Raw genomic sequence first — 24992 nt, 5'->3', positions numbered from 1 at the left:
GTTTATTATTTGCCAAGCAAGTATAATAATTTCTGAATTTTGTAAGAACCATGTGAGGTACATAATAATTGATTTTTTAGTAACATGAACAATACTTCAACACAGCGTTACAAACATTTGAAACAATACAGAAGTACAGTGCACAGTGTGAAATGCTAAAGTGTTCCTTGCTTAGCTCCCCATCCTTACATCAAGTTATAAGCAGTGTTGCACTTTAGGCAGGTAAATAGATAAAATATCTACATAGATATATGGGGAAGATAAAGGGGAAAGCCAGGATTCAAGTCCAAATCACCCTGCTCCACAGCCATGGCATGGCCATAAAAGTCCCCTAACCACAACTAAAACTGCCCATGAAGAGCTTTGGAGCCATACCCTTTCAATGCCATCCCAAATATTTCTCTTCTCATGCTTGCAAAACAGTGTAAAAATAATACTCAGCATGAATGCAAAGACTTTAAGGAAATTCAAAAGAAATAAATTTTCCTGACATTTAACTCTTTTGTGTTTAAAATAAGAATTGAATTTTATCATTTATATGAAAGAGCTAATACTGTCCAAACCTTTATCAGCCTAACAATAACTACAATGATATGAATATAATATAAACCATTTTTTAATCAAATTGAGTGAGGACTCTCAATAGTCCACTGAAATGAATAACCAATATTATAATTCAGTTCTCATTAGCATAATTATTCAGCCAATACCCAAGTTGAATATGGTTTTATATACAATGTCACTATAAATGAAAAGAATCTTATTTATAATGCAATTAAAGTTATACTGAGCATTACCCTAACACCGCAGGAATGAGATATCTCAACAGGGGAAATTATAAATTGGTTTAGGAATTATTTTCCTCTTTCTTCACTGATAATTTTACCATGATTACAGAAAAACAACTTTAGAAACCATTTTTAAGATGAACTCATTCCATAGGTTACTTTTTTTAAAGATTTTATTTACTTATTTGAGAGAGAGAGTGAACAGGAGGTAGAAGGAGAGAGAATTTGAAGCAGACTCCACACTGCATGCAGAGCCTGATGCAGGGCTCGACCTCACAAGCCTGAGCTCATGACCTAAGCTGAAACCAAGAGTCAGACACTTAACTGACTAAGCTGCCCAGGAGACCCTCATTCCATAAGTTATTTAACTGTGTACCTATTCTGTGTAAAGGTTTGTGAAACCAGAATGCTACAGACTATTGGTTGCCTCTAAGGGTGAGGCTGGTCAGGAACTGACTAAATGAGCAGTTCACTTGGGAGTGACTTTCCAAGGTAATGTGAAGGTCTGAATTTCGATTGAGATTTAGATTTTACAGCATTTGTCAAAACTGTGAGAACGTATTACTTAGATTCGTTCATTTCTCATGAAATTGAAATTTCACCTGGAGAGAGAGAAGTAAACAAATCATAGACTCACTCCAGTGAGTGACACAATATACAGATGCTGAAGTCTTTAGAAGAGCTCTCTTGTCTGCAGTTTACTTGGGAACATATCAATGATTAAAGATGGACAGATGAGTGGAAATGGATGGGTATGTGACAGAGCTTAAGAACAGTAAACTGTTGATGGGAGAATCTAGGTAGTGGGTATCCAGCTATTCAATGGGAAGTTCTTTCAATTTGCCTGCATGCTTGAAATTCTTCACAAGATGTTCGGGGAGGGGGCATAGATGTAACCTAGCTAAACAATGGAATCCAACAAAAGTCAAAAACTAAATAAAAAAATATTTTTTTAAAAAAATTTACCCAAATCTGCTATGCAACACTGTCCATTCTTCTTAACCAGGATGTTTTTGCTCTTTAAATCTCGATGAGCAATGGCTGGCTTTCCTTGGGTCCCAAATATCTCTATGTGCAAATGTGCAAGACCACTAGCTATGGACAGCACTATTCGCAGGCAGCTAACCGTATCCAGAGTAGTAAGCTGAAGATAGTCGTACAACGATCCCATTTCATGATAATGTGTGATTAACCACAACTGGGTACTGGAGTGTCTTGATGTCATGTCTGAAGCAATAAAACCTGGAGAGAGCAAGAACAAAAGGAGCAGACATGTAAGAATTTCACGTTATAACTTATGGTATACAGAAATAGTGACCCACACAGTAGATACCACCTATAACAAAAAACAATCAAACTGACCAACTACCATGAAAGGAGGTTTACAGAGGTGTCAACAGAAAAACATAATACTATTAATACTACCATAAAAGTACTGCCAATGAATAGGAAAGTTCCATATTCATTTTCATTATAAATAATCCTTTTAAAAAGTTTACTTTGCATTACAATTTGAATAGGAATAATATCTTTGTGTTCATCCATAATAATAGTATCAAACTCTTTATCATGCTCATATTCCAAGCACAGATTATTCATCAACCACTCAAAAAGAATAAAAAAACAGAATCTAAACACCTATGTTCTAGTATTGACTCTGCCTGTGATTTGCTGTGTAATCCTGGGCAAACATTTAGGTTCTCTGAATTATCTGTGCTCAAATGTAAGATAAAGGATAAGTTTTATTAAATGACTGACTACTCATCAAATAAAAAAGAAGCCAAATACAGTAAGACTCTGCGATGCTCTTTGTCATCACACAGGAAAACCAAGGGGAAAGCGTCTGTCGGCTAGAACAAAAGACAGGTATAGGAAGGGAAAATTATAGTATAAAGTAATGAATATAATGAAAAGTACTGTTAGATCCGCAAAAGGCAGCATGAGTCCAGAACAGGGAATCCTAATGATTCAGACTAGATGTTACAACAGGTTTCCATTGAGAAGTGATAAAACTGAAGCAGTCTTGCAAAGAAGTGAGACTTGACAGATGCCAGTAAAGAGGTAGGAAGAGATTTTTCTAGACATTCTAAGGGGACCCTAGAGCAAGCTGAATGAATTCTAGAACTTCCTAACCTACAAAATAAATTATGATGTGTGTGCTTGCCTTTCCTGCCATAGACGTGCTCTCCACATGCTTGCTTGCACATTCGCTCTCCATTTGTATGTATATAAATACACACACACACACACACACACACATACACACACACACCCCTAATGGGCACACAGGCGGTGACCTCTGGTCTTTATAAATAAAAGAATATTTTTTTAAAAAAGACAGATGTGGCTTGGGCAGGATTAAAGGACTTTTCTGTTAAAAAAAAAAAAAAAAAACAGAAATATGCAGAACATGCCTCATGCTTGCACAGAACCGGATACACAATTTGTGCCACTTTCACACATATTTTCTCCTAGGATTTTTCTCAATACACCAGTAACACAGATCTCATTATACTCAGTTTATAAATAATAAAATTGCTGCTAAGAGATGTCAAATTACATATCTATTAAGTTGTTGCTGACCTCAAGTTTGGTGCCAGCTACCTGGGCACACCACACCTTGTACAGGAAATTCTGGGAACAAAGAAAGGTCCCCTATATGATCGTCATCATCATCAACAATAGAAGCAGCTAGTAATTACTGGGACCAACACGGTGCCAGGCAGAGTTCTGCACACTCCGCATGTAATTGTCCACACTCACACTGGAAGGAGGCAGAGGACATTGCTGGTACAAAGGCTAGTAATGGTCCCCAACAGTCTGCTCTAGCACCCATACTCTTACCCATTATACCAGACTGCCCCCAAACAAGCTGACTTCTGGGAGAAAGACAATTTGACACTGAATCTACTGCACATCTGTAAAGTGAACAAAGTGATGTTTCCGCACTTTGATCCCCTACCTCTCTCTTCTTGCCCTCTGCGCCCCTTCCCCTGGGCAGTCTCCATCTCTCACTCCTTCCCTCTCCAGTCTGTCTCTGTGGCCCTGCAGCGATTTCTCCTGGAGCCCTTCACTGGCCACAATATGAATAATCAAACTGTGTATTTAGATATTTACTGTTACTAAAGAAAATGTTTCTGCTTTATTATTTTAAACCAAAGGATATTAATCATTAATGACTTTCAAAAATAAATATCCTAAACTATAAGTACCACTCCAAAGGAATCAAATTACTGTTGTGTATTTAATGTCACCTCTACTGATTTCTCTGCCCAAGGGAGAGCAGCCTCTGATTAAATAAATAGATAAATAAATAACAAATAAATATTTATTCTCTCACCTTCCCTAAGCCTCTTAAGTCTCAGAGAAGGATTTTTGTCTGTCCCGTTAATTATGCTCTAGACCTTCCAGAAAAAGGACTTTTAAAAAGGCAGGATTTTTTTTTAACTGTTTATCTCCCAAGCATGAATTACAGAACTACATTTGTTTCAAAATGCTAGAGCATTTTAATGAAATTTCTGCATTTTCAGTCAAAGCACTGTACTGGTAGTGAACGCTGAACAGGTCCTTAGAAGCTGGGATGCTGGCATGGCCACTGGACGTGTTCATAATGGGGAGGGAAGGTGATTAGAGCAAAAGCCTCTTATTTAACAGCCAAGTCATCCTCCCAGCCTCCTCAAAAAAGAAAACAAACCCCAACATCTTAAGCGAGGTCATCAGTGGCCCTTGCGAGCCTCTTCCAGCGAACCTTCTCCTCCAGGAACCAGGCAGCTACAGCAGCTGAGGACTGAGGCCACCTCACAGTGGGGCACGGGGGCTGCAGGGCGCTGGGCCCCGGGCCTGACCCCGGGGACCCACAAGAGCTCTCCCATTGCCCAGCTGGGTGATCTCACACAAGTCCTATGAAAGGTCCACCTTGGCTTCCTCGTTTGTAAGATAAGAATAAGGATAACGTCATGAGCAATCTCAAAGGGGTATTGTGAGAAAAGAGTAATTATAGGTAAAGTGCTTCCCACCATGCCCAACCCAGGAAGTATCAAGAATAGCCGGCTACTATTACATTCAGAAGAGCTCAGGGTTCAACTAAAACCACAACAATTCTGCAACATCATATCTTCTGTGGGTAACTTCCTTTACTTCCACGTGGTCTCAAGAAAGTCTGATTAAACGGTTAGGCATTACCTCTGAAGAGCCCGGGGCAGTTCTAGAGATGGAAGGCGGTAATGGCTGCACGATGTGAATGGACATGTGTCACTGCACTGTCCACTTAACATGATTAAACACTAAACTTTGTATCTTACTGTAATTTTTTAAAAAGAGCCTAAGATGAGACTTTGGAATAAAATTCTCACACTAACTCAACTCCCTTGGTCTTAGTAATGAGAACAAGAATACTCCAAAACATGTAACTTTGGCCCAGAGTCACAGAGTAGGCCTGTTTGAGGCGCTGAGAGTAGAAACCAGCTTCTCAAATCCCCCGACCACTCTTCCTGCCACCACACAGCACAGCCACCCATTACCCCCTTGTCTGCTGAATTCTGTACCAGAGCAGAAGGAAGAGTCAAAAGCCAACCTAGTCCCTGGAAAGATATTGCTGCAAAGGAGATAAAGAGTGAGTGTGCAGAGTTTTGTATGTATGCGTGTATGTGTCAATGTGTGTGTGACTGATTCATTCTGAGGGGCCAGAGTTAGCAATTCTCAACGGTGGGAGGGACATCATCATCCAACGCTCGATACAATATGCTCCTTTGATAGAAAAGGAAAAGATCACAGAAAATCTTGAGGTCTCTATATCCAGAAAACTGGTAAAGCAAGGAAAGGACTTTAACCAAATTTAGCCCCCCCCCCCCCGCCAAAAAAAAGTGGTGCATCTTAAAGTTAAAAGAACTACACAGTAAAATCAGTCCATATAGCTCTAAGTATGATGATGGTGGAAAGACCTCATGAGTACAGAATTTCCCTGGATCACCAAGTAATAAGAAATGAACAATGTTTTGCTCTATGTGGTCACACTAAAGGAATCTCACCTCTCACATGAATCATATTGCAAAGGTGACTTTCAAATTTCTCTTATGATTACATCCAGTTTAACAGATACATACTAAGCACCTAGCATGTGCAGGGTACTGTCCTTAGCACATGAGAGCAAAACCAATGGAAGTGATCCTTGTCCTTGGCATACAAGGGAATGATATCACAATTCATTGAACTCAAGGGCACTGATAAAGTGACTATTTGCATAGCCTGGCAATATCTAGCCCATTTTGTTCAATGAACCTGTGAGTCCATAAGAGGGGTGCCTGAACATATGCCCTTCTATTCATGTACTCAGACCCCGCATACTTCTTAACAGTATGTGCACCTGCCCGGTAAGAGTAATTCCACTGCCTAGGGACGCCTGGGTGGCTCAGAGGTTGAAGGTCGACCTTCAGCTCAGGATGTGAAGTCCTGGGATCAAGTCCTGCATCGGGCTCCCCATAGAGAGCCTGCTTCTCCCTCTCCTATGTCTCTGCCTCTCTCTGTGTCTCTCATGAATAAATAAATAAATAAAATCTTTTTCTTTTTTTAAACAGTAATTCCACTGTCTAAAGAGTACTCCTGATACATCACGGCTTCTAACACAACTGACACTCTATCCGTTACTCCCCTCTCTGTTCCAGTGTCAGAGGCAAAAGTGGGACATTTAAGGATAATTTTGACTGTGGGTGAATCTTTACCTCATCCTCTTATTACAGAATCACAGAAGCAATTCCACTAGCTAACCACAACACAGAGTACAGAACTGTGGTTAAGAGACACACTACCGGAGGGAGGGGCAAGATGGCGGAAGAGCAGGGTCCCCAGGTCACCTGTCCCCACCAAAATACCTAGATAACCTTCAAATCATCCTGAAAATCTACGAATTCGGCCTGAGATTTAAAGAGAGACCAGCTGGAATGCTACAGTGAGAAGAGTTCGCGCTTCTATCCAGGTAGGAAGACGGGGAAAAAGAAATAAAGAAACAAAAGGCCTCCGAGGGGGAGGGGCCCCGCGAGGAGCCGGGCTGAGGCCGGGGCGAGTGTCCCCAGGACAGGAGAGCCCCGTCCCGGAGGAGCAGGAGCTGCACCAACCTTCCCGGCGGGCGGAAAGGGGCTCGCAGGGAGTTGGAGCAGGACCCAGGAGGGCGGGGATGCCCTCGGGCTCCCGGGGACACTAACAGACACCTGCGCCCCGGAGAGTGCTCCGAGCTCCCTAAGGGCTGCAGCGCGCACGGCGGGGCCGGAGCAGCTCGGAGGGGCTCGGGCGGCGGCTCCGCGGAGGGGGCTGCGGGGCGGGAGCGCGAATCCACCAGCGCAGGCCCCGGAGCACAGGGCGCCGGGACACAGCCCAGGATCCGGCCTCCCCCCGGGACAGGCAGAGGCCGGGAGGGCCCAGGACAGCAAGGACGCTCCTGCCCCGAGCTGAGCAGATCAGCGGCCCCGCCCCGGAGCCTCCAGGCCCTGCGGACGGAGAACCGAGAGCCCCGAGCCCCGTAGTTCCTGCGGAGGCTGAATCCAGGCTTCCGGAGCTGCCATAGCAACTGCGGCTGATCCTCCTGGGGCCCCACGGGGTAAACAACCCCCGCTGAGCCCTGCAGCAGGCAGGGGCAGAGCAGCTCCCCCAAGTGCTAACACCTGAGAATCAGCACAGCAGGCCCCTCCCCCAGAAGACCAGCTGGACGGACCAGTGATACTCCCCCGTGTTCCAATACTACTTGTTTTTGGCCACTCTGCACTGAGCAAAATGACTAGAAGGAAAACCTCACCTCAAAAGAAAGAATCAGAAACAGCCCTCTCTCCCACAGAGTTACAAAATCTGGATTACACTTCAGTATCAGAAAGCCAATTCAGAAGCACCATTATACAGCTACTGGTGGCTCTAGAAAAAAGCATTAAGGCCTCACGAGACTTCATGACTGCAGAATTTAGATCCAATCAGGCAGAAATTAAAAATCAATTGAATGAGATGCAATCCAAACTAGAAGTCCTAACGACGAGGGTTAACGAGGTGGAAGAACGAGTGAGTGACATAGAAGACAAGTTAATGGCAAAGAGGGAAACTGAGGAAAAAAGAGACAAACAATTAAGGGACCATGAAGACAGATTAAGGCAAATAAATGACAGCCTGAGGAAGAAAAACCTACGTTTCATTGGGGTTCCCGAGGGCGCCGAAAGGGACAGAGGGCCAGAATATGTATTTGAACAAATCCTAGCTGAAAACTTTCCCAATCTGGGAAGGGAAACAGGCATTCAGATCCAGGAAATAGAGAGATCCCCCCCTAAAATCAATAAAAACCGTTCAACACCTCGACATCTAATAGTGAAGCTTGCAAATTCCAAAGATAAAGAGAAGATCCTTAAAGCAGCAAGAGACAAGAAGTCCCTGACTTTCATGGGGAGGAATATTAGGGTAACAGCAGACCTCTCCACAGAGACGTGGCAGGCCAGAAAGGGCTGGCAGGATATATTCAGGGTCCTAAATGAGAAGAACATGCAGCCAAGAATACTTTATCCAGCAAGGCTCTCATTCAAAATGGAAGGAGAGATAAAGAGCTTCCAAGACAGGCAGGAACTGAAAGAATATGTGACCTCCAAACCAGCTCTGCAAGAAATTTTAAGGGGGACTCTTAAAACTCCCCTTTAAGAAGAAGTTCAAGTAACTCTGAACGTGAATGGGCTTAATGACCCCATCGAAAGGCGCAGAGTTTCAGACTGGATAAAAAAACAGGACACATCTATTTGCTGTCTACAAGAGACTCATTTTAGACAGAAGGACACCTACAACCTGAAAATAAAAGGTTGGAGAACCATTTACCATTCAAATGGTTCTCAAAATATACCCTAAAAACTACAGAACACTTCTGAAAGAAATTGAGGAAGACACAAAGAGATGGAAAAATATTCCATGCTCATGGATTGGCAGAATTAATATTGTGAAAATGTCAATGTTACCCAGGGCAATTTACACGTATAATGCAATCCCTATCAAAATACCATGGACTTTCTTCAGAGACTTAGAACAAATTATTTTAAGATTTGTGTGGAATCAGAAAAGACCCCAAACAGCCAGGGGAATTTTAAAAAAAGAAAACCATATCTGGGGGCATCACAATGCCAGATTTCAGGTTGTACTACAAAGCTGTGTTCATCAAGACAGTGTGGTACTGGCACAAAAACAGACATATAGATCAATGGAACAGAACAGAGAACCCAGAAGTGGACCCTGAACTTTATGCTCAACTAATATACGATAAAGGAGGAAAGACGATCCACTGGAAGAAAGACAGTCTCTTCAATAAATGGTGCTGGGAAAATTGGACATCCACATGCAGAAGAATGAAACTGGACCACTCTCTTGCACCATACACAAAGATAAACTCAAAATAGATGAAAGATCTAAATGTGAGACAAGATTCCATCAAAATCCCAGAGGAGAACTCAGGCAACACCCTTTTTGAACTTGGCCACAGTAACCGGAGAAGGACAAACAGTGTATGTTCTCATTCATTTGGGGAATATGAATAATAGCGAAAGGGAATATAAGGGAAGGGAGAAGAAATGTGTGGGAAATATCAGAAAGGGAGACAGAACATAAAGACTTCTAACTCTGGGAAATGAACTAGGGGTGGTGGAGGGGGAGGAGGGTGGGGGGTGGGGGTGAATGGGTGACGGGCACTGAGGGGTACACTTGACGGGATGAGCACTGGGTGTTATTCTGTATGTTGGTAAATTGAACACCAATAAAAATTAATTTATAAAAAATAAAAAATAAAAAAAAATAAAAATGAACATAATTCAAACAGGAAAAAAAAAAAAAAAAAAAAAAGAGACACACTACCCAGTAGGATTCTCAGCTCTGCGATTTAACCTGATGGGTGATGCTAACCTCCCCGCCCTGGTTACCTCATCAGTTAAAACTAGAAAAATACGAGTACCTACCCACTTATGATTGTGGGGAAGCCAAAATGAGAAAATGCACATGAAGCACTTAAAGCAGCGCTTGCTGCACAGTAACGAGTCATCGTTGTTACACGTGTGCATCTGTGACACACGGTAGTGTGTGATCAGAGTTACAGCACAGCTGCAAAGTAGGGACTGCAGAAAAGCACAGGTAAACCCACTGGGAGAGACTAGACAGGAACTGCGACATTTTGATGGAAGGAAGGGTGGTTGGAGTATAGGGTGTGGATCGTGGGTGATCAAGACTGTGAACAAAGGCACAGACACTGGAATGCTCACAGCGATACGAAGTAATGGCAAATATCAGAAGTGGCTGCCATCTAGGGATATTTGTAGAGAAAGTCTGAGCCTCCTTGGGACCCCAAGATATAGGGAGTCTGGAATGCCAGGCCCAGAAGGCACAAATGTGACAAGCAATGGAGGAGTCATCAAAGATACTTTGAGGAGTACCCAGCTACCCAATGAAAGATAACTCAGTGTAGCAAGATGGGCTGGAAATGGGAGACCAACAGCAATGATATGAGTAAGGGGCACTGGGTGACAGCTGGGGCCCCACAGTAAGGCAAGGGGAGAAGACAACAGTAGAAACACACAAGTCTAAGATGGAACACACCGCCACACTGTTAAGGCAAAACTTGAGACAACTGTCAAAGCATTCCTGGTAGACAACCTGACTCGGGTTTCATACTAAATTGGCAATAATGGAATCGAAATAAGTCATGGCCAGGGCCTTCTGATAAGCCAAAACTCATCCAATAGCCATAAAGAGGCCAGCACTATCCTAGGGAGTCAATTTCTCTGTAAACTTTATATCCCCTATTTAAAAAGCACTCTGAGCAGCACTCAGCATACATGTATTGGTATAAACACACTGAGAGAAACTTTCCAAAAACAGAGAAGTCAAGGAATATTCTCATCCCTTATACCTCCTTAGCAGTATTTCGATGGGCTCTTCACATATTTCACAAATGGTTCTAAGCTTTAGTTTCCAAATTAAAATGGATGCTAAATCCCTCTGTAAATCTGGGCTTTAAAAACCATGCCTAGTTTGAGGGAACGTGCATTTAATTACGATGTCCCTGGGAGCTGTGAATCTCTAGGAAATCGTCCAAAGAGCTTTCTTAGTTTGATTCAATAAATATTCAAAAAGGGTGCGGTAAGTAGAACAACGGATGAAGCCTTGAAGTGAACAATATGGGGTAAATTTTTGTTGCTTAAATAACAACCTACAGAATAAGAATTAGCAATAATGATTTCATTTTCATCATCCAGAGAATCTTCAAACTTAGCTTCTTTGCAGATTTAAACAAGAAATTAGTGTTAAAAGAAAATTAAACATGATATAAACGCTGATGATTCCTATTATCGCTTTTCAGGGGGAGACTTGCAGATTCACATACACCAAATCTGAGAGGGCAAAGGTAGGCAATTATTTCTTTCTAGATAAAATTAATGAGGGGGATTATCTTTGTACTTACCTAAAATATTTTCATGCCTCAGCATCACAGTGTTGTACAATTCTGTTTCCCTGAACCACGACTTCTCATCCCGGGAGGAGAAGATCTTCACAGCAACGTTCTCCCCTTGCCAGCTGCCCCTCCATACCTCACCATACCTGCCTTTCCCTGGGGGAAGCAACACAGAGGTGACATGGAACGGCAGGACAGGAGACATAGCCAGGACATTTCTGGCCTGCAGCTCTTCCCCCCCACCCCCCATTGTTTGCTCGGGGTGGGGGGAAAAACTTAATCTGGGGATCTAAATATCACAGCTTTTCACCTGTGAAGACATACAGAAAGGTGTGGAACCTGCCCCTCCCAACCACCCACTGTCATAACAAATCCAACACCCCCAGTATCTACACTGTACAATTAGCTGCTAATTACGAGGCTTACAGTTAAATTCTTCTATCAAAGGGCATGAAACATATGATTTTTAAAAGGACATAAAAGTTAGTAAAACGAAGAAAATACAAAGTATTAGGTTGCAATGTGCTGAAAGCCAAAAGAAAAAAGGAAAGAAAAAGCACATGTGGCTACACTGAATAGCTTACTGGATCCCTTCCCTTTGCACAAGATCAAAGCGGACATTTTCTTGGGGAGTCCAAATTTGTGAATTTACATATGCATTTATGTTTTTCATAAGGGAGACTATTAGGTTTGAGATCTGCATTCTGAAGAATCCCCCAAAATACACACAAATACACACAAGTACGTACACACACACACACAACAGTGCTGTGGAGGAGACCGACAAGCAGCCACTACCTTCCCTAAAGGATTTCTGGGCAGAGGATATATTTCAAAAGAGGATTTGCAGAGTCTTAAGACATAATCCCAGCACAGTTCTGATTCCTGACATTGGTCATGGGAATTTGCTTGTTAGCCCGTGATGCCAGGAGTGGGCCACACTGAAAGGGCCGCTTGGAGAAAGCATTTCCCAAAACATGACTCTGGTTTGTGACCTGGCTCTTTGGGGCACAAGCCCTGTCCTGCAGCAGCAACACAACTCTCAGCCTGTCAACAACATGTTCCCTCTTCCATTCTTCTCCTTAATTACAGGTAGGGGTGATCAGGGAGGCTGGGGGAAGGAGGAGGTAATTACCATGAGACCGTGAGGATCAACTGGGGGGGGGGGTATAATCAGGGTAAAGACACACGCGGCACCTAGAGAAGGATGTAGCGGGAGACAGACCTTGCAGGGCAGCAGGGCTTTCTACCAGGCAAGGGTTGCTGGGAGTCACGGCTCGTAACAAGCAGCTGCAGCACCACCTGCGCACACAGGAATACAGCTCTTTGCTGAAAAACGAAGCCACGAGAACCCAAGAACCCAAACGTGGAGAAAGAAAGCATGCTTATCCAGGGGGTTATGTCCTGACAGAGAATGAAAACGACACAATCAACACTCCCTCGTGATAAACAACGTCCTTGTGAAATACCAATGACTAATCCAAAAGAATGGTAAATGTGGCCAGTAAGTCATCATTGTGGGCTGCCGTCAGGTCGCAAAAATGGTATTTAGAGTAGGACTCATTTTAATACAGTCACAGCAATTGCCCAGCATTTGGAGTTCAAGACGAAGGCTACTGCTAAGGTACTACAAAACAGGCTGCTAAAACAGTATGCTGATCTTTTCCTGCCTTTGGTGAAATTCTTTATTTGCCATTTGTCCTCATAGTCTTATTGGGAAGGAGAGAAAAAAATATCCCAGAGAATTGTATACATTACTAAAAAGTAGCCTTAAATACTTTTAGAAAAAGAAAGAAAGAAAACAGAGATGGATGTCAGGATAAGTAGACATTTAAAATAGAAACCTACTTCAGTGGCTTTCAAATGCTTTTAAGTTGTCAAATGCTTTTTAGAAATGCAACCTTATTCAAAAGTTCCTAAAAACAGAAGCAGAACTGCCCAAAAGTACAGGCCATGGAGCCCCCCACAGGAATCGCTAAGGTATCTGAAATTTGGGGGGTTCACAAATCACTATCTGGTAACAACTGATCTAGTCCAACTTCCCATTTTGAACCCAAAATGGCAACATATTATCCAAGCAGTTCTTCACATACATTTTTATTCAAGGCTGCGCGCGTGAACACTAACTTTATAAGCTACTGAAATGGCATTGCTTTTATGAAAGTCTTTAGCACTAAACCAACAAAATGCTATAACTGAATTTATACTATTTCCGAAAATGCTCAAGAATATCTACACTAGCAGAAACAGTATGTGTTTTTAAACGGTGCAATACTGCTTTGCCCTTTGGACTCTGGGGTCGGTCTCTGAAAACTGATACTGACATTGGCTGCTCTGTGAATGGTGAGTGGCCACGGGACAGGGGGGTAGGGGTAAGCGAGACAGGTAAATGTCGCCTGTCACTGCCTTCTCATTCCTACCCAAATACCCCCGTTCATAATCAGACTGCATGTTAGGCAGCACACGAGGACAGCCCTGGTTGTGTGTGATGAGCATATCTGGGGCTTTTCTATTTGTATCTTCCCTGCTCACAGTCCACTGTGCAAGAGAAGCATGACGTGTGGTTCCCAAAAATTACTGACACCTACCACATGACTCATAAATACCTACCAAATACAAGTAAAACTAATAAAACTCAGGACTCCCCCCCACCAAAAAAGGCATTTTGCACCATCTTCGTAGAGGGCAATTTACAAACAAGCCATAAAAATGTCACAAATTTTGACCCAGGAAACTCCAACTCCTGGGAATTTTTTCTGAGCACTCAAAAGAAAGATGCAATATGTGCAGAAGCTTTCTTGAGTGGTAGCGTTAAAATGAAACAGTCATTCAAAGGACCATAGTTACACAATCTTTTAAAATATTTGTGATGTGTATAGATATGTGGAAATGTGTATGAGCTTAAAACTGAAAGAAGCAACACAAATTGTATACACATTCTAATTGCATCTATATATAAACATGTTCCTAGATGGGGAAAATATGAGACCACAGAGAGAGAGATATTGCTCTTGTTTAAACAAAGCAATTATAAAGGTAGCTTTGGTAAATTTAACTCATTATTTTTAAAGACAGTGGGAGAGTGAGCGGGCTTGGAGGATTGCCATAAGCAAGTGTATTGTCTAAACGCCCACTCACCTCACATCACTCAATGCCTGCAGCCAGGAGCAGCCATGCTAATTCATTTCTCATGCCTTCCCATCATCCCAAAGGGTCTACTTGCAACTAAAAGCTTTTGACTAGCCATTCTTCAGACTAACTAGCGACGGACTCCTTTGACAAGAATTCCAACAACTTGAGGTGCTCCAACTCAAGTCACAGAGAACAGATACATGGCCACAGCATCTCCTGTTATTTCACAAGCAACAGGCAATGCAAGGCAGATTTTCCAAGTTCTGTCCTGCTTCTAGAGCCACTGCTAACATTGCATACAACCCATAAAGAGGAGGAAAAAAAAATTACCGACACACTCCAACAGTGTGATCTGACGAGCCACTGTTCTTTGTACCAGAAAGGGGAGACCAGAGCCACTTCCTGATGTACACGAATGATCCAATAAATCCTGTGGTTCAAAACAAGGAGAAAAAGAAACTACTGAGAAACAGTTCTAGTTTAGAGTATGAGCATGCATATCACTTTAACTTGCATGGAGACGGCGATCCTGGGCCTGGGGCCCATTTGTGTGTATGAGAGCCCCACTGGAGGAAGAACTGGTATTCTTAGGAAAACCAGATGCTAGCCCTTTCCCAAACATATGATAGGTTTTCCTGAGGGATAAGTAGTCTTTTCTTGCATCCAGAGTTTTATAATACAAAATATACATTGAAAAAAAAATATATATATATAAAAGCTGAGTGGACAAAGTCAAAGATGCAAATTAGAAAGTCCAAGAAGCAGGGCTGAGCACACGGGAAAGCAGCCAAATGAGGGACCGGCGGGGCAAAAAGAGGGAAGGGTCTTCAAACCCAAGGCCTGGGCATAACCAACCATGTTCTGCTCTGCTAAGTATCTATGAAAGGATTCACTTTGGTTGACAGGCTAACTAAGGAACTCTAACAGGAACAAACAAATTAGGAACAAGGAACAAACAAGTCTCTAATGTTGTTTCTCTTGCAAAGACTCCAATGGCCATGTGAGTCATCTAGCTGGTACACTCAAGCAGAGAGGGGCCCCTGGATGGAGGTACCCTTTAGGTAAGTGAGGAACAAAAGGATCACAAAGGCTAACCCTCAGTGTCATTTCCGGATGTGAATTATTCACAAATGAGAGAGGGAAAAAAATAAAACTTTCATACAAAACATAAAACCATGCCCAAAACCTACTTCTGAAAATGAACATATTGTGCAAAAAAATCCTCAATTAGTTCATTCCTAAGTTTTCCCTTTTTATCCTCAGTGCAAGCCGAGGAGTAGACATCTCTTTGTAATGGACTATTTGGAATACACCATATTATGCCCATGGTGATGGAGGTAAGGTTGCAGCAATGTTGAGCTAACATTCCCTTTGGAATGAAGCTTTGGCTCATTCTTTCCCAACATGTTAGCTGGCCTGTTCAAGCAATACATTGATTTGTCTGAATTTCGTCTTCTTTTACTTACTCTGAGCACCACTGTGAAGTACTGTTGATCAGCAAAATTACCAAAATCTGAACATCCAAAGGAAGATATTTAGAATCCTTAAAAACCACAAAATGGATAATCAACAAGAAATTGAATGTAGATGAAGTAGTTTCACATCTCCCTAACCATCTCTTTTGCTGTTCTTTTTTCTCTTTATTCATTCAATTTTTTTGAGAGAATAATTCTGAAAATTAAACAAATGCGTTTTTTCATAATGTATAATCGTGATTTTAAATCTAGTTCATAGACTTAAGGCAAGGCAGCGGCATCCACCAAAGACTAACCAACCTCTACTTCAACTCCTGGATCCCAAGGCTTCTTTTCCAAGTTAGGAAGCTGTTCAGTAAGACAGGCTTTGTTGAACCACATAAGTGAACATAAATGAGCAAGTATAGAGACCAATAACGACAACTTGCTGTAAACAGTGTTCTTCACTGTGCTACTGTTACCGCGATACCCTGTCCTCAGACACCACACAGTTGAGAAGACGATTTTAGCACATGCTCCCATTCCTCTTCCAAACTCAGAGAAGCTACATAAACAGTGATTTACGCTAGATAGTCCTGTCCTTGTCCATCGTGGTTAACGGTCCTGGGGAGCCAAGTGCTGACTAAACTACTTAAGAATCTTGCTTTGCTAAAGCTTTGTCAAGATTCAGCTTCATCTCTTGCTACTGACTCCAGAAACTCAGTTACTCTTCCTTGATGTTTGAAGCAAACTTCTGAGCACATTGCTAACGAAAAACTGTATTTCTTCACTTTGGTAAATAGACCGTCCTCACCTCCTCTTTTCCCCAGTTCTGCTATCCCGTAATCCAAATACGTAGGTAAAAGGAAGCCAATGAGATACCCTCCCGCCCTTCTTTGACTGGTGGCCCGATGACTGGGAAGGCAGGCGGGTGGGATATTTCCCAGCCTGAATCAGCCACCACCAAATGTCTTAACAACTCGCCAAGGTTGGTCCAAGAATTGCCCTTGAGCTACAAACACTGGTAAGGGCGCGTCTCCTCCAGCACAGAGGAAGCTTAACTGCGACCTACCACACATTTGGAAGCTTGTTGTCTAGCAGAACAAGACTTAACACGAGATGGTCTTAAGGGATGCGTGGCCATGGCCATGACATAAAATAACACCAGATCATGTCAGAAAGGTACAACCTCGATGGTCTTCCATCAAATTATGACAAGGAAAGTCTTGCTTTAGTGTCAGCATGTCTTTAACACCTAGCACACACTAATCTTCACCTTTTCCAGAGGAGGCATCAGACTCAGCATAGTACCGCTTCAGAACGTTATCACTTCTCTCTTCTGCATTTTATGGTAACCTATTTATAGCAAGTGGCTCCCTTAAAGTTTCTTTGAAAATAACACTGGATAATTTTTAAATTTTTTTAAATTTATTTATGATAGTCACACACACACAGAGAGAGAGAGAGAGAGAGAGAGAGGCAGAAACATAAGCAGAGGGAGAAGCAGGCTCCATGCACCGGGAGCCCGACGTGGGATTCGATCCCGGGTCTCCAGGATCGCGCCCTGGGCCAAAGGCAGGCGCTAAACCGCTGGGCCACCCAGGGATCCCCTAGACAATTTTTAAAGGTAAAAAGTGTTCATGTGATTTCATCATTTAAAAACATGCAAAAGAACAACTTTAAAAACTGGTGTCTAACCCTGAGCTGTCCACGAAGGTAGCTACTGACCACATGTTGTTGACTTTTAGCAAATTAAATGTAGTTACACTGGGATCCCTGGGTGGCGCAGCGGTTTGGCGCCTGCCTTTGGCCCAGGGCGCGATCCTGGAGACCCGGGATCGAATCCCACATCGGGCTCCCGGTGCATGGAGCCTGCTTCTCCCTCTGCCTGTGTCTCTGCCTCTCTCTCTCTCTCTCTGTGTGACTATCATAAAAAAATAAAAAAAATAAAAAATAAAATGTAGTTACACTGAACTGGTATATGCTGTGAGTGTAAAATATACACCAGATTTTAAAAACTTAGCTTAAAAAAAAAAAAGAAATTAAGAAAGACATCACATTCATGATTCTTTATGGTTAATGATTATATGTTGAAAGGGTAATAACCATATATATTAGGTCAAATATTTTGTTAAAATTAATATCACCTATGGTGGGAGGTTTTTAAACTTTTTTTTTCTGAGTGGCCACTAGGAAATTTAAAATTATATATGTGGCACATGTATTTCTATTGGATAGCACTGATTTAACAAATGACTACCCTCCACCAGGGGGCAGCACGGGAGCGTGAAAAGTTTAATAGCTGCTTTTTTGGATGTCAAGTTTTAAAGTCTTAAATTACAGGGTGTTAAAATAATCTAGAAGGGAAAGTGATTTTAATATTAAGCAAAGGTGCTTTTTTTGAAGGCACTTTCATTGCTAAAAATAGGGTAACTGAGTTACTCCAAGCTCCCCCCAAAATTAGAGGCAACCGTTCTCTGTACCTTTTCCCTTACTCCCCAAGAGAAAAATAACTACCAAGAAACTATTAAAATAAATCCCCTCCCTCGATGAACATAAACATGTGTCTAAAATAAATGTGCTCACATAGGGGAGACTAAACAGGTGCCAACATGTGCTTGCCCAGGACACAACTGACCAGTGGTATGTGTGCACGTTGTCCAGCCACCGGCTCCTGGTTAGCATTTCAGGGTGGAAATAAGAAAGCATGTTTAGCCATCTTTGTCATGCTTGGGATTCCCTGGGGTCACAAACTCACTGCTAGAGTGCTGTCTCCAACATTGGTGGTGATGAGCCCTTCGATGGTGCCGTACTCCACATCTCTGGGATTGAGGCGTTCTTGATTACGCCTTTTAAATTTTCGGAGAGCGACTCCCAGTAGGCAAGCTAGAAGGCATACTGCAAATACTACGGACAGAATAATGAGGCCGACCTCCAAGTGGAAATTCTGTGTTTCAGGAAAGGATTTCCCTGGAGATGAGGGAGAAAAGGGCAATTGGTGGTAAGGATCACGGTTTACTTATTATTTAGCATAGCCAATAACTAACAAGTAGCTCCTGAGCCTGACCACACGGTCTCACAAGTCACAAACTGTTAAAAACTGAAATACTTCCCAATGCCTGGCCACTGGCCTGGTCATTTGAACCATTATTCATTTAGGCACAACCAGAGTTTGAAAAAAATCCACTGAGAACCAACCATATAATTCACATACGTATGCATAAGTACTTTCAAAATATGAAGTACTACACAAATCTCTGGCGCTACTGTTACTAATGCAGACTTGATCCGTACAAATGTTTTATCCTTAGCCCTTCTAGACAGAGATGATGATGTAATATTCCTATGAGAAAGTGCTGAGTTAAAAACAAATTACCCAATCTGTGGTCTCTCTCCTCAGTGTATCTTGGATGTCTACCACTGAATTCTCATTGATCTTTTCACATCACGATTTCTGCCTAGGAACCCATTCATTCATGTTCTTTTACTCACTTATTCAATATTCACTCACTTGAAACCCGCATTCACTGATTCACTCACTCGCCTAATCACTCATTCACCCCCTCGCTCGGCATTATCACATTACCCATTCAAACATCCCTGCATTCACTTCAACACTTGCATACCACTCCGGCAAATACAAAGACTTGCTACTTGCCTAGCGATCTAAATAAAAAAATTCCTTGGTTGGATAGTGATAGTTCATAACTGAAAGGTCTCCAAACAATAATCATCTCTGAATGTCTGACCTCTAACGACATGATGTCACCAAGCCCTGTTTTTCCCCACATAGGCCTTTTCCACATTCCTGCCTCCTTCCACAATCCAAGCACAAGCCTGACATCCTTTCTACATTTCTTTTAACTTTCCAAATCCAAATTAATCAACGACTTGGCACATAATACTCCACGGTACGTGTCATTTGTACGATAAAGTGTAAAACTAATTATATACAACATTAAATTATAAATATGGTGTCTCCCTAATTGAATTAGAAATTCCTTAAGTAAAGAAAATAAATTTTCTATTACAACTCAGTCTTGCAGATTGTGCGGCAGATTAGGAACTTTCCGCACTATAGGTCTTACTTTTGTGTGAGTGCAGATATTTCTTCATGTCCATCCCCTCCAATAATTACAATTTAATCCACAAAGGTTAAGAGTAAAGTTTATTCCATCCGGGACTCTTTTAGTTTTAGCCATTTAAATACTTAATCTCTCTTTTAAATACCTTCTTTTATTATTCAATGATATTTGCATATCAGAATTAACATATGCCTAAGGTCATCACCATAACTGAAACACTGCAGAGCATAATCTTGTATCAGTTTTTTTCCTTTTTCATTTTTCTGTCTCTTCTGCTAGTTGACATTTCTGGCAGTGGACAATCCTAGTAGCCTTTTCACTCCACTTTTTTGGTCTGTTTATTCTTTTGCGAGGCCAAAATTAAGTAATTATGCCTATTAAAATGTTCTATAGGTTAAGAGAATTAACTTTGGCTTGGAGTGAGTCTACAAACACCAACGAACATTAATATTTGTAGTGACTTTGAGGCAGCAAATTAGGGCTCATTGTATGGGGAAATGGTTTCAGAGGAAGACTATTTTCCACTAGATATGGAATCCATCTAATACAACACAGATTCCACATAAACTACAAGGTTCATGTGAAATCTTACCCAGCTTCAAGCTTCAGTGATGGTTCACTGGGAAATCAGATATGGGAACAAAGGTCAGCGAGGCTTTGTTTCTTTCCTCATGAGGAAGGAAACATATTCCACTCAGCCACCAGAGTCTTCCGTCCCATTTTCCTTCCCACACACCCAATATAGAGATGAGTATTTACCAAGCAGAACTGTTTCAGAAGTTATGACATCATGGTTCCTCGATGGAAAAAGAAGCTATTCACATGCTCATGATCTAGTCAGCCAAGCAAGCCGTCTCTCCCAGATGGCCATTACCTTGCTCACTTACCCAAAGGTATTTATCCTCCTTTTAGACTCCAAAAGGCCATGCCTTTTCCTTCCTCACCTAGAGCTACCTTTCTTTGTCACCCATGGCCTCTAGTTTAAAAAGTAGGAAGAAAGCCTTGTGACTACCTCCATCTTTAACCCCCACAGAATAAGAACAGCACCAACAGAAACCCTTGATCCAGCAATAGAAAAGTCAACGGGAACCTTTAGTGGGCAGCTGGGCCGTGATGTTCCTGTTACACCAGTCCCCTTGGCAGCACTCCACAGCTTGGCCAGGTGATGGTGGGGTCTTACAGGTCATCTTCCCCTGCTCGTAGACCTGGAAGCAGCCTTTCTGGTAGACATGGAAGCCATCGTTTATGCTCAATGAGGAAAAGCACTGCTGGCCTTCACAATGGTCCTCGTTCCCACAGGAGAGGCCTTCACACACACACATGTAAAGTTTGGGGTTTACCTTGGGCTTCTCATCTGCAAAGAAGCAAGACGAAGCAAAAAAAAAAAAATATCACTCTGTAGGTTTTACTCTCATTAGGGGAACAAGACAGTTTCTCCAAGACCATTTCAACACATTTACCAAATAGAAAGTCAGGCCAAGCATCATCACTAGCCGTGAGGTGCACATTTTGTTATCTCATACCTTTCACTTGATCAACCAACCACCAAATAACCATCACCTTTCAATATATGAGTACATTTATACAAGCTGTGTACTCTTTTAGATCATACCAGGCCAAAGAATGGTTATCATTCTGCAAGGCTTCTGACATTGAACTTCCCCCACTGTGGTTTTCACATTATCTTCAGCCTGATGGGTTCTCATCCCAATTTTCTTGCATCAAAATAAAATATTATTCCAGAACATAATGTTCATCACCTTTATTTTATAGGATTTTTTTAAAGGCTCCTAAATACATGGCAATTGTTAATACCAGTCCCTGCTAACTCCATACTAATCCATCAACTAGTAATACAAGGGATGCTGGTGTTCCTGCCATTGTCTATAATATATCAGTATAATCGAGGGTTCCCAAGGATACAGCCTATAATTACAAATATCTCTTACCAATATTTGCAGCTAGATGCCTAATTTTTCAATAGGAGTAACACTGAGGTTTTCATGTTGAGTACAATGGAAATTCATAGCGGCTTACACATTTTTTAATGGCAGAAAAAAATTGGCACCGATCATTAAAGACGAGGGTACAAGAAGACAAAAAGAACAGAACAATGTTTTAACAGTAAGGTAACAGGTAGGACCACAGGAACAGTCAACACCTAGTAGGTCCAAGGTACGAGAGAAAGAGGCAGAAATGTATCATCCATCAGTGAAGCACACCTAATCAGACCGCCTAATTAACTTCTTCAGGAAACACTCATTTGTGATCTAATTTTTCAAACCACTCTGCTCTTTCTTTTCCCTTCCCTTGTGAGGATGATCAGTTCATACTTGCTGGTCCCAACAGTTTGCACTAGTAGGGAAGGAAAGTGAAGACAGAATGTAAACAGCCAAGTCCTAGAGGTTCTGAAGCAACGCTCACATTAAAAAAAAATTCAGCTTTTAGAAGCTCCCTCCGAAGGTCTATGGCACAGACTGACTGCCTTCTAATTCTTGAACCCCCTGTAGCAGGTCTGTGAGATAACTGCTTCTTTCTTAAAATAACAGGTCGGGTGGCTGTGCTTTCAAGAGGAGACCTTAAGGTAAGGTCTTTGAAAATGTCAAGTTCATTTACACAGATTTGTGTGGGTGTGTGTAGAGACGTGGGTTATCTCAAAAAGAGAAAAGTGTTCTTAATCTTTCTTCTTCCCTCTTCAAAGAAGTGAAAAATAGTTCACTACCCACTGTAATGTGGGTGCCTCATCCCACAGAGTAAGTGCACGCAGACACACAGACACAAGCCTTCTATTTATAATTGACTTGCTAGTTCTTTTGAAAACCACAAGGGGCTCATCCAAGAGCAAAGACATGCCTGAAAGCAGAAAATCCAAAATAGCCGCTGACAGTGTATGTATGTCACCAGTCTCACCCCGAGAATCAAGAGCCTCAGACATTTTTAATGAGCAAAAATTTTAATGAGCCAAAAGATAGTCTTTATTTTCCCTGCCTAGAGAAACTCCAGCACCAATCTATTTCTATGAGGATGAGAAACATATATATCTGTTGACATAATCCCGCAAAAAGTTTACACTTGCCAAAAGTGAGTTGAAAGATAATATTTCTAGGGAGTCTAGACTCTTTGCCACTCTTGAATGGCACAGAATTGGGCTGAGGGTTGCCAACTATGCTGCCCAACAGGTGATGATTCTTTGGAGGAAAATGGATAGGCAGGGTAAAAGGGGGAGAGAGTTAATGGTGTCATGTTGATTTGTTTGTGATCTACAGCAGGGAATTTAAAATACCGTATTTTAAAACTGTGCAAGAATGCATGTGTGAAAATTTGAAACACGAACATATATTTTAAAATCCTAAATATTTTCAAAGGTCATAGATATCCAAAGACACACACTAACACCTTATTATTAAAGAGGTTGTGTCTCCTGACACTGGGTTGGGGCTGACGGGTCAGTGTAAGGATGAAGGGGTAAAATGAAAATAAGGTAAGAGAGTAGCTGTTTGTGGACTGATAATGGACCAAGGAGTGTGGATCCCTTAACTGGCTGCGCCTACGGTCCAGCAGGAGCAACAACAAACTGGTAACGCCAGACAACAGAGACCTCGCTCATCACTAATCCTATGGAAATAGTCCAGTTACAAAAGAATTGAGGACACCTTGTGGTTATAATTTAAAATGTCAAATTTAAATTAAAAAATAACGATAATTCACGTGCTCTCCGACTGAACACTGCTTTTTAAAATTAGAGTGCTTGGGGTGCCTGGCTGGCTCAGTGGTGGAACGTGCAACTCTTGATCTTGGGGTCACGAGTTCAAGCCCCAAGTAGGGGGTAGAGCCTCCTTAAAAATAAATAAATAAATAAACAATAAATAAATAATAATAAATAAATAAATAAATAAATAAATAAATAACCAGAGTCCAAACTGAACCCTGCTCCACAGACAGAAGGTGTGGACTGCCCTTCCGAGGTCCCTATCTTTTGACAGGATGTGGGGACAGTCTGACAGATGTTTGGAATGTAACTGAAAGAATTTTGCCAGCACTGAGCACCTTCAGGTAAATACCATCTTCAGTAAAAGTCAACTCACCACACCCAACTATGCAGCGCACACCGGCATCGCGGGTCATAAACTGTAATCAGAGCTTATCCTGTGGGGATCATAAACTAAGTCAAAGGGATTCATTCATTTATTAAACACTCTCCTTGAATCTTTATATTCTTCCCCTAGTTGTATACAGATGGCCACGAGTTGGCTACTTTTAAATAGGTCATTCTTTTTAAGGTATCAAAAACTAGAGTTTTCATATCCTCACCTCCACAATCCAGAAAAAGAAAAAAGGAGGAGAAAGATGGTTATTAATGATATGTGATGTTAAATTAATCTCTGCTCTGAGGGCCCATGAGCTCAGTCCAGGGGTTAGCTAATGGGAAAAATACAAAACCTTCACCAGCTTCACTTCCAATTTTGCTTCTCACCAACATTCAACCTTCCTAATTTGTACATTTCCATATAACTAATTAGCAGAGCCCTTCATGAATCGATTTTTTTATATACCACCAAAGATGAATGAAGACCCCCAATTCTAAGTATATCAGAATGACCACACGCAGCACACACATGCCTGCAGGCACACACACACTCATGAACTGCTACTTTGGCAGTTTCATTCGACATGTGTGGATTAGTCGAAGAAATGCCAGAAAGATTTCTGAGCCGGGATTACTAAATCAACCAGGAAGGTTAAAAGCAAGGTGGTAACATTTTCAGATCTTAATATCCACAATTCTAAGAGCACACAGCAGGCCCCAAAATGGCTGTGACTCACTCTTTTAGTCTGATCAAAAATTTAGGAATAACCATAACATGTGTGGGCCTGTGATACTTTATTTGGAGTGGGGCTGGGGGGGCACACAGGATGCAAGAATTATCACAAAATCCCTTGTAGGGCCCGGGGTAGGAGTGTAATCTCTCAGACAGTGATGTGAATTCAGTACGTACTGAGGTACACCGAGGCCTGGACAGTCACCTTCTGTGACTTTCGACAACACAGACAGGAAGCGCCATATCTGACATGAAGTATTTTACAC

The 24992-nt window shown here is 41.9% G+C and overlaps 1 protein-coding gene across 4 annotated transcripts in view; it reads right to left on the bottom strand.

Moving 5' to 3' along the window:
* The window catches only part of ACVR1 (activin A receptor type 1), a 128618-nt gene that overhangs the window by 21669 nt on the left and 81957 nt on the right, over positions 1-24992 (bottom strand). For all 4 annotated transcript variants that reach the window (XM_055307640.1, XM_055307641.1, XM_055307638.1 and 1 more), the window contains 5 exons: positions 20997-21260; positions 18580-18791; positions 14698-14797; positions 11245-11391; positions 1755-2030 (listed from right to left, as the gene is read on the bottom strand). In XM_055307640.1, coding sequence (XP_055163615.1) covers positions 1755-2030; positions 11245-11391; positions 14698-14797; positions 18580-18791; positions 20997-21260 — 999 coding nt within the window. The remainder of the gene's footprint in view (positions 1-1754; positions 2031-11244; positions 11392-14697; positions 14798-18579; positions 18792-20996; positions 21261-24992) is intronic.

This window comes from Nyctereutes procyonoides, unplaced genomic scaffold, assembly GCF_905146905.1.
Source record: "Nyctereutes procyonoides isolate TBG_1078 unplaced genomic scaffold, NYPRO_anot_genome, whole genome shotgun sequence".
NCBI lineage: Eukaryota > Metazoa > Chordata > Mammalia > Carnivora > Canidae > Nyctereutes > Nyctereutes procyonoides.
This window is presented reverse-complemented; position numbering and strand designations above follow the sequence as displayed.